At 33.9% G+C, this 14,220-nt stretch overlaps 2 protein-coding genes across 2 annotated transcripts; both read right to left on the reverse strand.

The window, feature by feature from the left end:
* Nucleotides 1-399: 399 nt before the first annotated feature.
* On the reverse strand, nt 400-2,759 carry LOC114176523 (late embryogenesis abundant protein At1g64065-like). Its single transcript, XM_028061591.2, has one exon. The coding sequence runs from the start codon at nt 1,254-1,256 to the stop codon at nt 585-587; it is 672 nt and encodes a 223-aa protein (XP_027917392.1). The 5' UTR covers nt 1,257-2,759; the 3' UTR covers nt 400-584.
* A 304-nt stretch (nt 2,760-3,063) lies between these two features.
* On the reverse strand, nt 3,064-12,753 carry LOC114176522 (respiratory burst oxidase homolog protein A-like). The gene is made up of 14 exons (XM_028061589.2): nt 11,761-12,753; nt 11,361-11,520; nt 11,042-11,090; nt 10,366-10,479; nt 8,285-8,710; nt 6,230-6,616; nt 6,019-6,114; nt 5,592-5,707; nt 5,052-5,219; nt 4,777-4,936; nt 4,407-4,607; nt 4,141-4,269; nt 3,962-4,040; nt 3,064-3,732 (listed from the first exon to the last, which is right to left on the reverse strand). The coding sequence occupies exons 1-14, from the start codon at nt 12,404-12,406 to the stop codon at nt 3,623-3,625; spliced, it is 2,841 nt and encodes a 946-aa protein (XP_027917390.1). The 5' UTR covers nt 12,407-12,753; the 3' UTR covers nt 3,064-3,622.
* Between the last annotated feature and the right edge of the window lie 1,467 nt (nt 12,754-14,220).

The raw sequence follows: 14,220 nt of genomic DNA on the forward strand, positions 1-14,220 counted from the left end.
TAATCTCAAGCTCTTCTACTTCTTTGCCTGTGATTTACTCCAACTTGTTCTATGTCTTTCATGCTTGATTTTAGTAAATCATTCTATTTTCTTATTATATTATTATAATTTTTTTTTCATTTCTTCGTTATTTTGAACGCTGTCAATTTAGTTTAATTTTATAAAAATTCTTATAAGCATATCGGTTGAATTCATTAAATTTAGTAATTTAATTAATAATAACAATTTGTCAAAACGTATACCTTTTAATTATTGAAATTAGATCCTCGTAATCTCTTTTAATATACAGATGAAAGTATCGCCGTTAAAAAGACATTTGTTTTAAAAAACTAATGAACACAAGAAGTAATCTGAAAAAACAAAAACTTATTTACCACAGGATTAAGAGATTAAGAGAGGTTGTTTGTAGAAAACTCAAATCATATATCCATGATCAGATACAATTAAAGTGCGGAAAATTCAGCGGTAGATGAAACATCTCTGATGCAAAACAACCTACAAACACTTGCTATTTTCCACTACATGACGCAAAACTGCTATCATCATCCTAACAAATTTCACAAAGTATTAACATTAAAACCAACCTAAATATTAACGTTTCCAAGACAATTGCCACCATTTGTAATCAACCCAGTGGTGATGTTGTATGTGATTGTGCAATTCATCTCAACCACAACTTTCCTCGGAAAAATGTTAAATATCTTGACCTTACCATCAATCCTGGTATAGCTGCTGATATTCAAAGCCTGATCCTTTAGATCAGTATCGAAATTTGGATTCGCCAGAAGCTTCTTTGCCATAATCTCCATGGTGGTGTTGACCCTTATGGTTCTTCTGGCCTTGGCTTTCCCCGACGGAGATTCACCATCACCTATTCCCTCCCCATTATAGTAAACATCGGTGCTGGCGTTTCCAAACTTGAAGGTAAAAACGTTTGGATTCTTCACAGATATATCGGCAAGAATTGTAACGTTGTCAGTAGCACCGTTGGCGAAAGTTCCATTGATAAGGGTAACCCCGTTCATCCTCACCTCGGGGTCTTTGACATTGTAAACGGTGAAGCCCAAGACCAGTACTATGACCACAAGAACCACAACAATTGCAGTGGCACAACCGCAGCACAGGATAAACTTTCTTAGTCGAATGTTTTTTCTGTGTGTGAATGAGTAGTCTTGATCTTCTTGTGAGTTGAAGTGGGATGAAGATATGAATGGAGCCAAGGGCTTGATCTGCTGATCAGGACTCTGCTGAGCCATGCTGATTTGTGATGGTAGTGGGAATTTAGCTTAGTATGAGATGGTTTTCTTGCTACTATACATTATGGCTTATTAACAAATGGGTGGTGGGTACTTAGATCATTTTCCAATATGAAATGTCTTCAAAATTGTTGATTCTACGTTGATAGCGATAACTCTGTCTTCTGCACCTGCGATATACAAGAGAAATTTAGTTATTAAATATAACATTTTCTTTTTGTCTTGAATACTAATCAAATGTTGTTGTTTAGGTATATATATATGATCAGATGTTGGTGTTCGATCTCCACATCTGATAAGAGAGAGTGACCCCATGAATAAATATTAGTATTTTTGTGCAATTAATTTTAAGTTTTTGGTTGAAAATCTTGTATTGATCAGAAATGGTAAAGAAAAAAAAAAGGTTCTTTGTCTTGACCTTAAGGTATTGAGAATTAAGGAATTGCGGTTGATGTTTTCCTGAACGCGTTTCCAGTATTTGCACGGCTTGACCGTTGACTAAATGGGAAATTACTTAAATTAAAGGCAAAGAATGATTAAATGTTACTTGATTTATGGATTAAAAAATGGAGATGATGATTCAACAGTAGTGACTTTGAAGGATTCTAGAAATAGGAGTGAGGGAAAAGACAGATCCGGCCTCATTAGAAGGAATATGAAATGCAGCAGTGCAGAGTATTGGATCAGCGAATGCGTTGTAACAAACTAAAAAATTAGGCCAGTTTCATTCCACTACCTTGTCGATTTTCGCCGTGGAGAATGTGGCAATTAAATACGTTTTTGATTTGGTCATGAAGACCCAGTTTAGCTTTTGGAAAATAATTTTAACTCTTTTTTGACGTGGAAGTTAATTAATATTCAAGTCATCAAACTCAATCCACAGGATTCTAATGTTGGCAGTCCCCATCATTTTATCCATCTGATTTCCCTTACATGGTAATCGGTCAAAGAGATATCATAAATCCTTCTTCACAGAACCATTTTCATTTGCTTATTTTCCTTTTCCCTTCCATTTCACAAAAACGGTGGCACTCAACCATTTTGGTTCTTTGGTCTTGCATTTTACATAAGACCTAATAGCTAGGGCTATTTTTATCTGTTGTGCATTTACTGTATCATACGGATGTTGGATCTAAATAAAAATGTATTCATACTCTAGATCCTCTCGATGCGCCGCGCCATCTGCTCTCAATTGCTTCACCATATATAATAAGAGTAACAATACACCACAAAGAACTTTAATGACGTGTTTGAATTTATTTTATATTCATAAATTCTGGCATGCAAATAAGAAAATAAACAACCAATAACTCTTAGTATACGTTAAGTTTTCGTATAGAAAAAAAAATAGTAAATTGTGATGAAAAATTTTGTATATTTCAAATGGCGCATAAAGTTGTCTATTTACAACTTCATTTCAGCTGACAGTGCACAAACCCCTTCTCCTTTATGCAGAAGAGCTTAAGCATCTGGACTTTATTTGCACAACTTTTTTTCCTTTTCAAACGAGGATTCGAGTAGCATTTATTGACGACGTGTTTAAACCATTTCAAAGTATTTGCCGAAAAAATAACCCAAATGGAACCTTACTGAAGAAATTTTCAAATGAAAAGCCAGCTTGGAACCAAATTCTTAACATTAATATACTCTTGATCTGGTTTGTAAACTATGAGCGGATAGTTTTAATATGCATTGACTAGACGAGCACCAAAAAATTTCATGGTGGCTCAATAGTTGAAGTCGCGTTCACACACCAATAGTTTTACTGCATGTATATAATCAAATAAATAAATAAAGGCTAAAGCTATTGGTGACTTTGAAAAAGGAAAACACTATACCAGTTTCATTTACAATAGATATGTATAATCCCCCTCTCCCCGTTAGGATCCAAGCAGAAGCAGAGGTGAGTCATTTGCCTCGCTCTGAGTTCTCGAGAATTCCTGGAATCCCCTGGAAGGAAAAATGAGAAAGTTACTCTTAAAAAGGTATCCCACCCATATTCTTTAATCCCTTTACCTCCTATCATCTTTTTCAAAAATGTCCATATCCAATTCACTGTGGATCTATCTGCCAACAGTCGATGTGGCTCCACAATCAGGTCAGCATCTCCAACGTAGTTGTATCGCACTCTAGGTGGTGGACGGTACCACTGCGCTTATCTCTTTAATTATGTGGCCACATGTATACTGAAATGCAAAGCAATCTTGCTGGCTCTATGTACAATGCTTCACATCTATACAAAAAGGTTTTACTTGTTGAATATAATCATATAATATGACCACGCCAAGTTACTAAAATGACGGGTTTAAGTTGTGATGTGACCCTGTTAACTTTAAGTACAGTTGGGAGTGCTCAGTCCAAATTCTTTAAAAGTGCTCCTTGTGGAACTCAAATTTTGTTGGACCCTTTTCATTGAACTCGAAGCAGAGCTTGCTGAGTTCTTTGGCCAAAACCGGTGCACCGCAATAAAATACCCCTGATCCGAATCATGATAACCATAATGTCAGTGAAGGAAGAAAATAAAAGGAAGGAAGAAAAGAATATTTTTGGGATAAGTGTATAAAAGAAGATAAAAAAGTGAGACATATAAATAAAACTGTGTAAATATCTAAGACTTTCTTGATGTGTTCAAATGATGATATTGAAAAAAGGGGGTTGAAAAAAGTCTACCGCTACCAAAATATGCTTGGTTGAGACTAACTGACCTATTCTTCCATTATAATGCTTGGAGCACATTTTATTGAAAACCTTCTTCCAGTTGGGCCTAGCAAAATGAGTTCGCACCTGGTAGTAGGAATTCGAAGAAGCAAGCGAAGTTTTAAAATGGGGCTAAATGCTAACCATAGCGTATAATACATAAAAATAATGAAACGCGAAGGCTTACTCTAGTCCCAGAAACAATGTCAACTCCGTTTTTGGCATGGTTGAGTGCTTGTACCATGGTGATGAGGGCGGATCTAGCATCCCCTTCCTCGTATACGCTAGTCAAGTAGTTGTGCATCTCAATGACACCCTGAAATCCAAATTTGATGTTCAATATTAACCATTGCGAAAAATTATTATTCATCTTTGTGGCAGGGACAAGGAATACTAAAAATTATTCGGGAGGAAGTATAAATAAGAATTAAATCTTCTGCAAAGACTAAATACCCTTTGATCAAGCTCTGCTACTTCATTCATGACTCCTTTGAACCAATCAAAAGAACCCTGCTCTCTTGTAACCCAGTAAAAATAAGCGTTGGTGGTCTTCAGTGTTTTCTTCCGTTTTGGCGCAATTTTATTATGAGATGGTGAGTCAGTAGTACTCCCAACACTAAGGTCTGATCCTCTACTTATATCAGAGATTGAGTCCTGAATAAAAGTAACCCTGAATGTTATATTTTGTGGTACTGAATTTTTATACAGATGTTCATATAATATTCATGAGCATAACAATTTGTATGCAATACATAACATGAATATGTAACAACTTTGTTGTATTAATGTTCATTAACTAATACTATGTACCGCTGGAACTCACCGCCATTTCCTCCATTTTGATGATGTTGTTAAGAAGATCTTTTAGAATGCTGATGAAAGGCGTTGCTCCTATCCCGAGACCGACTAGTAACAAAACATCATATTTTTTATAATCTTGTGCCGGTGCACCGTAAGGTCCATCGATCTTTAACTTCGGCAAACTGTATCAATGGTTAACAAGTTTTAGCTTGGAATTATGTATAAATTGTTTGCCCCTACTACCCCATGACCGAAAATAAGAAATCAACAACAGAAAATGGCAAGCGCAACATGTACCTTTTCTTAGTGGTTTCATCAGCCCTGAGAAGCCCACTCTTCCCAGATACAGGAGGCTCACAGGCCTCAGAGAACACCCTTTTAAGCTCCTGTGTCCAATCACCCAGTTGCCGAATATGAACACTCAGGTAATCGTCGCCAGGGGCTGAGGTAATAGAAAACGGATGCCTGACACATAAAATATTGCCCCATGTTACTGTTAGATACCGATACTTGTTGTGCAAAAATTTCCCAAGTTTCACTGAGAAACAAAATCGAGACTCCCAATAGCTCATAAACTGTGATATCAGTTTACTTTTCCCTTCTTTTCTAATTCAATATGCCTGATCATCGGGGGCAAAAGTACTACCGGTTCGATCTCTATTTTATGGATACTAAAAATGCAGAGGAAAGTTATTTTTCCAAACTCCGTATCGTTTTCCATATTTCTTTCTACAACAGAGTACACATACTACAAACAGTGTCTCAATTATGAAGCATGATGAAAATGGTAAAATCGCTACGTGAAACATATTTTGTTTAAATTGAAATGCGACTTACCATTCAAACGGAGAAACGGCAGGACACTGCACAAACATGTATTGTCCGCTCTTGTAACGAAATTGAGGAGGCTTAGACATTTGCAATGTGAGAACATTTCCAGGATATATGGCAACCTAAATATTTTTCATTAAAAAAAAAAAGAAATAGGGAGAAAAAGATGTTAGCATGCTATATGACTCTAATTTATATGAAGTCATAGAGTTAGAGTAGTTTTTTAGATTTGGAAGTTCCTGGCAGTTTTTAGTTTACTTGTTATGACTCTAGAGTCTGGATGCTCACAATTAGGCCAGGCCAATTGTACTCATGAGTAGTTCAGACAAGTAATAAAACCATGTTTGCTGATAAAAAATAAAATAAAACCATGATTGTAATGAAGTCGAAACTACATTTAGAGCCTAACTATTGGTTCACTTAATCAGCTAACCTTTCCAAGACGAACTGTATACAGACCAGAACGAAATAGTCTGAGTATTCTTTCGGACGTATAAAGTAAAACTGGAACCGCAAGATACATCCATGTCTGCAAACGGGAACCAGAACGTAAGTGACTAATTAATGCACGAGGTAATTACCGGTAAACAAAGCATTTGAAAGATATCCTAAATAATTGAAATATGATACTAAAAATTGTATACCGTTTTAAGGTACCATTTATGCACGAGGTAAAGTTTTGTTCCGTGGATTATAAGAAGGACGTAGACGATGACAAACAGATGATGTGAATACCAGAAGGCATTGAAGCCAGTGAGCCTACTAAATGGTTTAGGCAGCTTAATGAGATTTCTCCGGAACCATTTGGTTGCAAGTGTAAATGCTATTATCATAAGAATCACCATCAAAATTCCAGTCACACCCTCGACGCCTTTAGCTAGGTCTCCGTAACTGGGTTTATGATGCCCAAATACACCTTTCAAATACGTCTCATAATTGTCTTCAGACGTACTTACAAGTCTTGGAAAATCACAAGCAAGGTGATCTCCGGCATGAAGTATAATACCAATCACGATGGCCCCAGCAATTGTCTGTAAGAATCAGTAAGTAAAACTGGAAATCATATAAGAATCAATAAGTAAAACTGGAAATCATTTACCGAACTATGTCACTGAACATAAATTTATTAATTAAGTTTCTGATATCCTTTTATTTATAGCAGATTTTTTTTTTAATTTTGCACTTTAACTTTTTATGTATGATCATTACATTTTTAAAATAATTTAATATAAGCTTTAATATTATTTCCGTATTAAATTATAAAAATATATGTATTTATTGATTTAAGAAAAATTATGTTACATGTAGAATTTAATGTTTTTCTTTAAATATAAAATGAAAAATTATATTTTCACTCTTATTTTTTACTTTGATCTTTGACTATTTAATGTTGAAGTAAATCAGTAGATGATCCACATACTCAGGAAGTAAAGAATGAAAATAAAAAAAATGGAAATTATATTATTATTGTTCATATGAAATAAATTTATTGATTTAAGTGTGGTTATTAATCAAATATGTTAGTCAGCAATACAAAATTTAAAATAAATAAAATTTAAATACCATTAAATGCAATTGAAATACAATTAAAACATATTTAAAACATTTATTTTTTATATGCATGCTTTAACTCATGTTTTATGATAATTGTCCATTGTTTTCCCTTTATACCTAAGAGAGGGTAACCATTAATTTTACACTGGTTATTACATGTTTTATATTTACAAATAGAATGTACGAGAAATATCTTACAAGTAGAAAAAAAAAAAAGGAACAAATATGATGTTCATCAAAATATAAACTTGAAATTACAGTTATCATATATATATATATATATATATATATATATATATATATATATATATATATATATATATATATATATATATATATATATATATATATATATATATATATATATATAATCTTTTCCTTTCTCCTTTTCTCTTTCATCTAAAAAATTAGCATATTTTTAAGGTGACAAACTTCTTTTTTTTTTCTTCCAAAAGAATACTCAAGATTTAGTGCAGAGTAAGTGGTTTAGTGTTTAAGTTTAAGTACATTCAATTGGATTAGATTTAAGTTTAAGTTTAATTTTAAATTTAAATCAATTAAAATTAAGTTTCTTGTTTTTATTTAGAAACCCCATAAAACCAAATGGATTTCATTAAATTGAGTTACCAAATTAAAAAATTAAAAAAAAATAGTTTCTCTTTTTTTCTTCTCTTATTTAACTCTAAGAAAGTTAAAATTAACCTTTTTTTTAGTGTTTCTTAATTATTATAAATAACACTACTTATAACAAAGACATATGCAATAGTTTTTAAAATACTAAGATATCAAAATAATAAAATAAAATGATGTTTTAACTCAATGAATATAAAAATTGAAATATTTATATATAATTATATAAAATATTTACTCATAATATTTTCAAATTAACATTCATATGATAATTTATATAATGTTTTTATATGTTTATTTAATTGAGTAGAGAGTTGACTTCATGTAGCCTAAAGCTCACAAATTAGTTGAATTCTATTTGAATGCATTATCAAACTCGATTCATCCGATGAACAATTGACACCGTGGTGACATTAAATCATGGAAAAATGGTTTTTTAACAACACTCTTCCGAAAAATAGCATTAAAGAAGTTGTTTTTTAAGGAGACTTGTCCAAAATATATGCACTGCGTACCTTGTGAAAGTTGATGTTGTCATCAAAAGGTACAGCATAGCCCAGCTTGGTTGTAGACCTGAGCCAAGTTATGGTATTTCTGCACACGGGCAAGAGTATAAGGGCCATGTTGAATTTTAGCGTCTCAGCCCCACCCTTAGCAGTGGAAAGACAGTAACCCATGATATGAAATGCATCTTTCCGCTTGTACTGTATAAACTTCCACGTGAACAGCCCAGTCATTATGCAGGCCCACAATGTTAAAACCCAAAGTCTCTTCCAATTCTCTTGCAAATAGTAGATCATTCTGCGGCTCATTCTGCGTATTGGACTTTTCTTCCTTAACCCCTGTAGATTCTGGCTCAGAGCTTGGCTTGTGTAACTTAAAGCTTGACTGTAGTTCAGATACGTGTCCTTTTGTAAGAGAAGCGTCTCCAGTTGCCATAGCTGCAATGACATAGTGACCATCCAAAATGCCGTAAAACAGTCAAAAGTTGAATCGTGCAGAGATATTTCAGTATGACATCGGCATACATAATTATTAGCATCACAAGAGGAACAGAAGAAGAAGCATACATAATCGTGGATACATCATGAATAAACCCCATTAATTAATATATTTTCTGTGGTGAGTCTATGCGTAACAGGCGAAGAAGCAGAAAGGCAGCTTGGGAACTGAAGCAGACCAAAAATGTACCTCAGAAAAACCACTCGGCATGAATATGATTCAGTGTCAATAATGCTGCCCACCAAACAAATCAGCAAAAGCTAACAGCATTGATCCTTTTTTTAATTTCCCCTTACCGCGTTTCTTTAGCTCACCGATAGATACTTAAGTGGGAATATGTGAATAGTACTCTAGCTAGGATCAGCACGAATAAATACAATCCCATTCACTATTTGGATTTTCCATATTTACTATTAACTCTGAATACATACCAGCACTACCGAAAATTATAATGAATATCTTCTAAACAAGTTATATTGGCCTAGGAAGTAAAGAGGTCATTGTAATTAAGGAACTGAGTTATCGGATATAACGACTTAGTTATATCACGTACATAGACAAAGTGGTCCCCAATTGAGGTTTACTATTCAATTTGTTGACACGGTAAAAGGATGAAGAAATGAGATTACACGTAGTTGAGTGCACCCTATTAGTCTAGCACTAATAATAGGTTTTTCTAAATGTCGGGTGATTTCCTAATTCACAATTTAGCTCATCTGTTGACTGATGGGCACAAAGCTATGTAAGACGGCTAAACAAACAAGCATGGTTTAAAAAAATGTGTAAAGGTATATGTTTTTATACTCGTTAAAAACCTATTTGATTATAAAATTTAAGAGCTGTTTAATTTGAGATTTTATTTTATTTTTCTGCTTATAATGAATATTTTTATTATATTTGGAATTGCGAGAGCAATTGATCCCGTAATACACTACTACAAATTCATATATTACATGGAAATTTTCTTGCAAATTTGTTAAAAAAATTTGCAAGAAAAGGCTTTTTTCTGCTATTTTTTCTAAGAATTTTATTTGGCAAGTAATTTTTTCGTGGGTAATTATTTCCTACAAAATTATAAAATTCACAAGTATTTCTTACAAAATTTGTTGCGAAAAGTGTTTTATATAAAATATTTTGCAAAAAAATTGGCAGTAATTTCCTATAAATTTCTTTTTCATAACAAAATTTATAAGTATTTCCTAAAAAAAAATTTTAAAACAAAATTGACAGAAAATATGAATTTTTTTAGTAGTGATATGTTTAGGAAAACCTTACATCTCAAGGAAAGGAAAAACTTGTGTTTTCTATTTTAGTATTTTTATGGAAATTATATGAAACAACAATGTAAACCACAAACCAAGTCTGAGTAATATACCAAGACCACCATTATTTTTATCACTTAACTTGAGTAATGAATTATTCCCGTTTACCACGCTATACATACGCTATCAATAATCATTTGTATGTTTTTTTTATGAAAAATATAATATGAGGACACTATTTTGACTCTATGTATGCATGTGTTGATAAAACTAGAATATACTTAAAAAAGAATATATATATATATATATATATATATAAAAAGATTTCCCACCTCGATGTAGCCAAGTCCTTCGGGGTCTAACTCTTCCATGATAAGAGCTGCATATTCTTCAGCCTGTTCCTTCAATCTGGACAACCTATTTGCAGAAGCGCTTAACATGATGATCTGTAATCAATAGTTGAGACACGGATAGGTTAATAAAAAATTTAATGCAAAACTTGAGTTTTGACTTAACATTACGTGCAAGAAAACAATCAATATTGGGGACAAAAGAAAAAACTTTAACTTAAAATGACAACTATGCCCCCACCAACTCCACTGAAAACGTCTTCATTATAAATTCCAAGAATTTGGTAAAATAAGAAAAATGAAAGCGCCATATGTGTGACAAAAGCCGAAAAAGTAAGACATAGTTCACTAACTCTTGAATATGCACCAACTAATTAATATTACGTTCTAGAACATGGGAAACGTTATAAGTAGGAACATTGAATATTGGAAGTAGTTAATTTAGTAACCATTAAATTAAGTTCAACCAATCCAGCCTAATGTTGATTTATTAAACCTCAAGTGGACATCATATGTAAGCAACGTATTACGTCCACAATATGAAGAAGAATAGCACATTAATTAAAAAAGATATTAAAATAAAATTTCAGTTGTAAGCAAATGTGAAAGATTTTGTTTCAGTTTGGATTTCGGAATATAAAACTAAAGTCTTCTATACCTCTTTCACTTCTTCTTCTGTGATTCTCCCATCCTCGTTCTTGTCCACCCTGTGAATATTACCAAGATATATTTTAAAATACAAAGCACGTAATGATCATAATTGCATTACAACTTACAAGCAAAGAAATCATCAACGCTTTGACGGACATTTAAATATTAAATCCAATATGCGGTGACATTTAACAATGCTGTGCTTAATTTGTCATTAGGTGTCGTGGGCATAATTAAATAACGGAAAGTAAACAGAGAAAGATTATTTATCACTAATTAATTAAACAGAGGAACATCAATTACTACAATGATGATCGAATAATTACATGTCGAAGAAGATCTGAAGCCGGGAATCGAAACTTTGATCAGTAATTTGCGACCAGAATTCAAACAGTTCTTCCTTGTTTATAGTGTCAACTTTCAACCTTCGTTTACGACTCAGAGCATCAAACAGTTCCAGAGCGAATTCCTTCGAATCCTTCATACCTACAGAGATAAAAAAAAAAAAAAAAAAACATACAACTAACTCCCTGAGCTAACAAAAACCAAAAAAAAAAAAAAGTTGGACAGGAAGAAAGAGTATTCATGCAAAACAGAACAGATATAAAAACAAGTAATGAAAATTCAATGCAATAAAACAGAGAGGGTTGAGTAAACTCGGTAGAATAACTAATCAAAAGATTTAACCAAACAATGCGATTGAAAAAAAAAATAAAAAAAACAGACCTATGCATTGAGCAAAATCGGCCCGTTTGAGAAATCCATCCTTAGAAAGTCTATCGAAGCTGTCCTGCACCTCGTTCCACGCATCAACACCATTCGATTTGCTACTGATAAATTTCAGACCGCGAAGCGCTTTGTGCGCACCGGAGCGCGTGCGATCAAGCTGCGCGCGTTGCCTCCTGAGAGCACGAGCGGCCAGCGCCGTTTCGAATCCACCTCCGGCGCCGTTGGGAGCTGAGGAAGACGAGAGCGCGCGCGAAGCCTGGCTGTGGCTCCACGAGAACCGCCGCAGCTCCGATTTTAGCTCCTGCGAGAACTGCCTGGCCTTGGCCACCGCCTCCGCCTTCAGCTCCTGCGAGAACTGCCGGAAGCCCCGCGACGAGCTCCGCCGGATCGTCGGCGACCGCGACACCGACGCCGGAGTCTCGTATCCGCTGCCAGCGACGCCGTCATCGATGTTAATAACCGAGGCCGGCTCGACGCTCCGAAGAACGATGGTGTCATCATCTTGAAGATCAAGCGTAACCTCGACGAACTCCTCCGCGGCGGAGTTGGAATCAGTTCCCGGCGAAGTTCCGGCGCTGACAGTCGCTCTTCCAGGAACAGTGTCGGACGCCCATCGGCGCTCGTGCCTCGCAATACCACTCATTGATCAGAAATAAACGACACCAAGAAATGTAGCGATGGGCGTTTAAGTATATCTATCGAAGCTAAATTGGTTATGCAATGCAATTAGTGTTGCGTGGCTAAAGTGGAGCAGTGGTTGAGCAAAGTTGTTTTGGATTGGAAATTGGATTATGGTGAGTTGAGTTTGGAATAGGAAAGAGCGATGAAGAGGAATAACGCGTTGATAATATACGAGACAAGGACGTGAACGCGTGAATGCGAAGAAGGAAGAGAAGGGGATTTTGCAGGAGAGAAGAATTGGATGAATTGTATTTGTTAATGGGGGGGACCTATATAATAGAAGGGATTAAGAAGAGGAACAGAAATTGATGGAATGTTTCTAAAGTATAGTAAAATAATTATATAGAAGAAAATAAGAGTGTGTTGTTGGTTTTTTATATTAGTATGGGTGTGGGTTGAGAAAGAAAAAGGGTTGTGTATGAGCACTAAAAGATGTTGGGGTTTGGTTTTTGTTTAATAGTTGTGTTTGTGTGGCTTGGTTTGAAGTAGAGGGAAGAGTGTGTGGAAGTGACCTTGTGGTGGGTTGGAAAACGAAAGGGAATATCTCTATTTTACGCCAGTGGGACCTCTGATTGCAGAGGTTTTGAGGCGACGGCAGGGATCACTTTTGTCAACTCAACGCACTATCCATTCTTTTTAACTCTTCATGTCAATTTACTACTAACATTTTTCTAATTCTACTCTCATTTTTTTTATCTTCAAAATCAATCCATACACATGCATACACCTACATCGTGTAAGAATAAATAAATAACAATTGAACGTAGTCAACTGTCATAATCTCTCTTTCTCTTCCTTTCTATCGCACATTTCTTCAACCTTATTTCTCATCAAACTCCATTTCGTTGAACCTCCTCAGTTTTAAAGTAAAAACGTTGGTATAGTATAGTTTAGTTTTCAAATATATCATTGATCACTTTTTTTAGTTTTTAATTTTAAAATGAACACTTAATTTTGATCACTATATGTTAAAAATATCGTAAAATTATAATAACACTAAATTACAACTGTCTTGTGTGGTTGAGTAATGTTACATCTCAAACATTTACAAACACGAACATTTATTAATACAATAACAAAATCGCCAACACGTGTATGAAAATAAGTAGATACTTTTAGGATTCGCGCATAAATTGGTGTCATTAATAAGTAACCTTATAAATATATGATCAAGGTTTAAATATGGAGATCTCGAGAAGTGTATTAAGTATGTTACATGCAATAAATGTGACGAGACTTCAATAATAGAGATGTTTTTATACAAGACATTAGGGAGAAAGAGATGAAACTGCAAAGGATAAAGTTGTGAAATGTAGATGAACCATGCGTAGGATAAATAACAAAAGTACGTGCTACATACAAATGCGTATAAGAAATACGGAGAATATATAGATTTAGGCCAGGAACGAATTAGTTTGAAAAGCTTAAAAAAAATTTAAGAATGGCTTAAAACAAATTTAATAAGAATGAAAATTTTTATATAAAATTTATATTTTGAATTTTTTTATATAAAATTATTTATTAAATTGTCAAAAATAATTTTATTTAATATTTTTAATAAATAATACGGCTAATCTGTTTAATCATTTTATATATTTTTAAGGGTTAAATATATTTTTTGTTCCTTAACTTTTAGTGAACTTTGGAATTAGTTCATCTTAAAACTTTGGACCAATTTAGTCTTTCACCTTTCAAACTATGTGAATTTAGTCATTTTAATCAAATTTTGTTAGGTTTATTTGATGTTTCATACGCATTTCAAAATTGTATTTGAGT

The sequence above is a fragment of the Vigna unguiculata genome, chromosome 3 (genome assembly GCF_037176805.1).
Source record: "Vigna unguiculata cultivar grain cowpea cultivar isolate G323 ecotype 2 chromosome 3, ASM3717680v1, whole genome shotgun sequence".
NCBI lineage: Eukaryota > Viridiplantae > Streptophyta > Magnoliopsida > Fabales > Fabaceae > Vigna > Vigna unguiculata.

What these genes read in the sequence shown, in the direction of transcription:
- LOC114176522 (XM_028061589.2), bottom strand. Translation starts at nt 12,406, where the DNA reads ATGAGTGGTATTGCGAGGCACGAGCGCCGATGGGCGTCCGACACTGTT. An exon ending in ACAACATCAACTTTCACAAG is followed by an intron (nt 6,617 to 8,284) that starts GTACGCAGTGCA and finishes TGATTCTTACAG; the next exon opens with ACAATTGCTGGGGCCATCGT. An exon ending in GCCGTTTCTCCGTTTGAATG is followed by an intron (nt 5,220 to 5,591) that starts GTAAGTCGCATT and finishes TTTATGTGTCAG; the next exon opens with GCATCCGTTTTCTATTACCT.
- LOC114176523 (XM_028061591.2), bottom strand. Translation starts at nt 1,256, where the DNA reads ATGGCTCAGCAGAGTCCTGATCAGCAGATCAAGCCCTTGGCTCCATTC.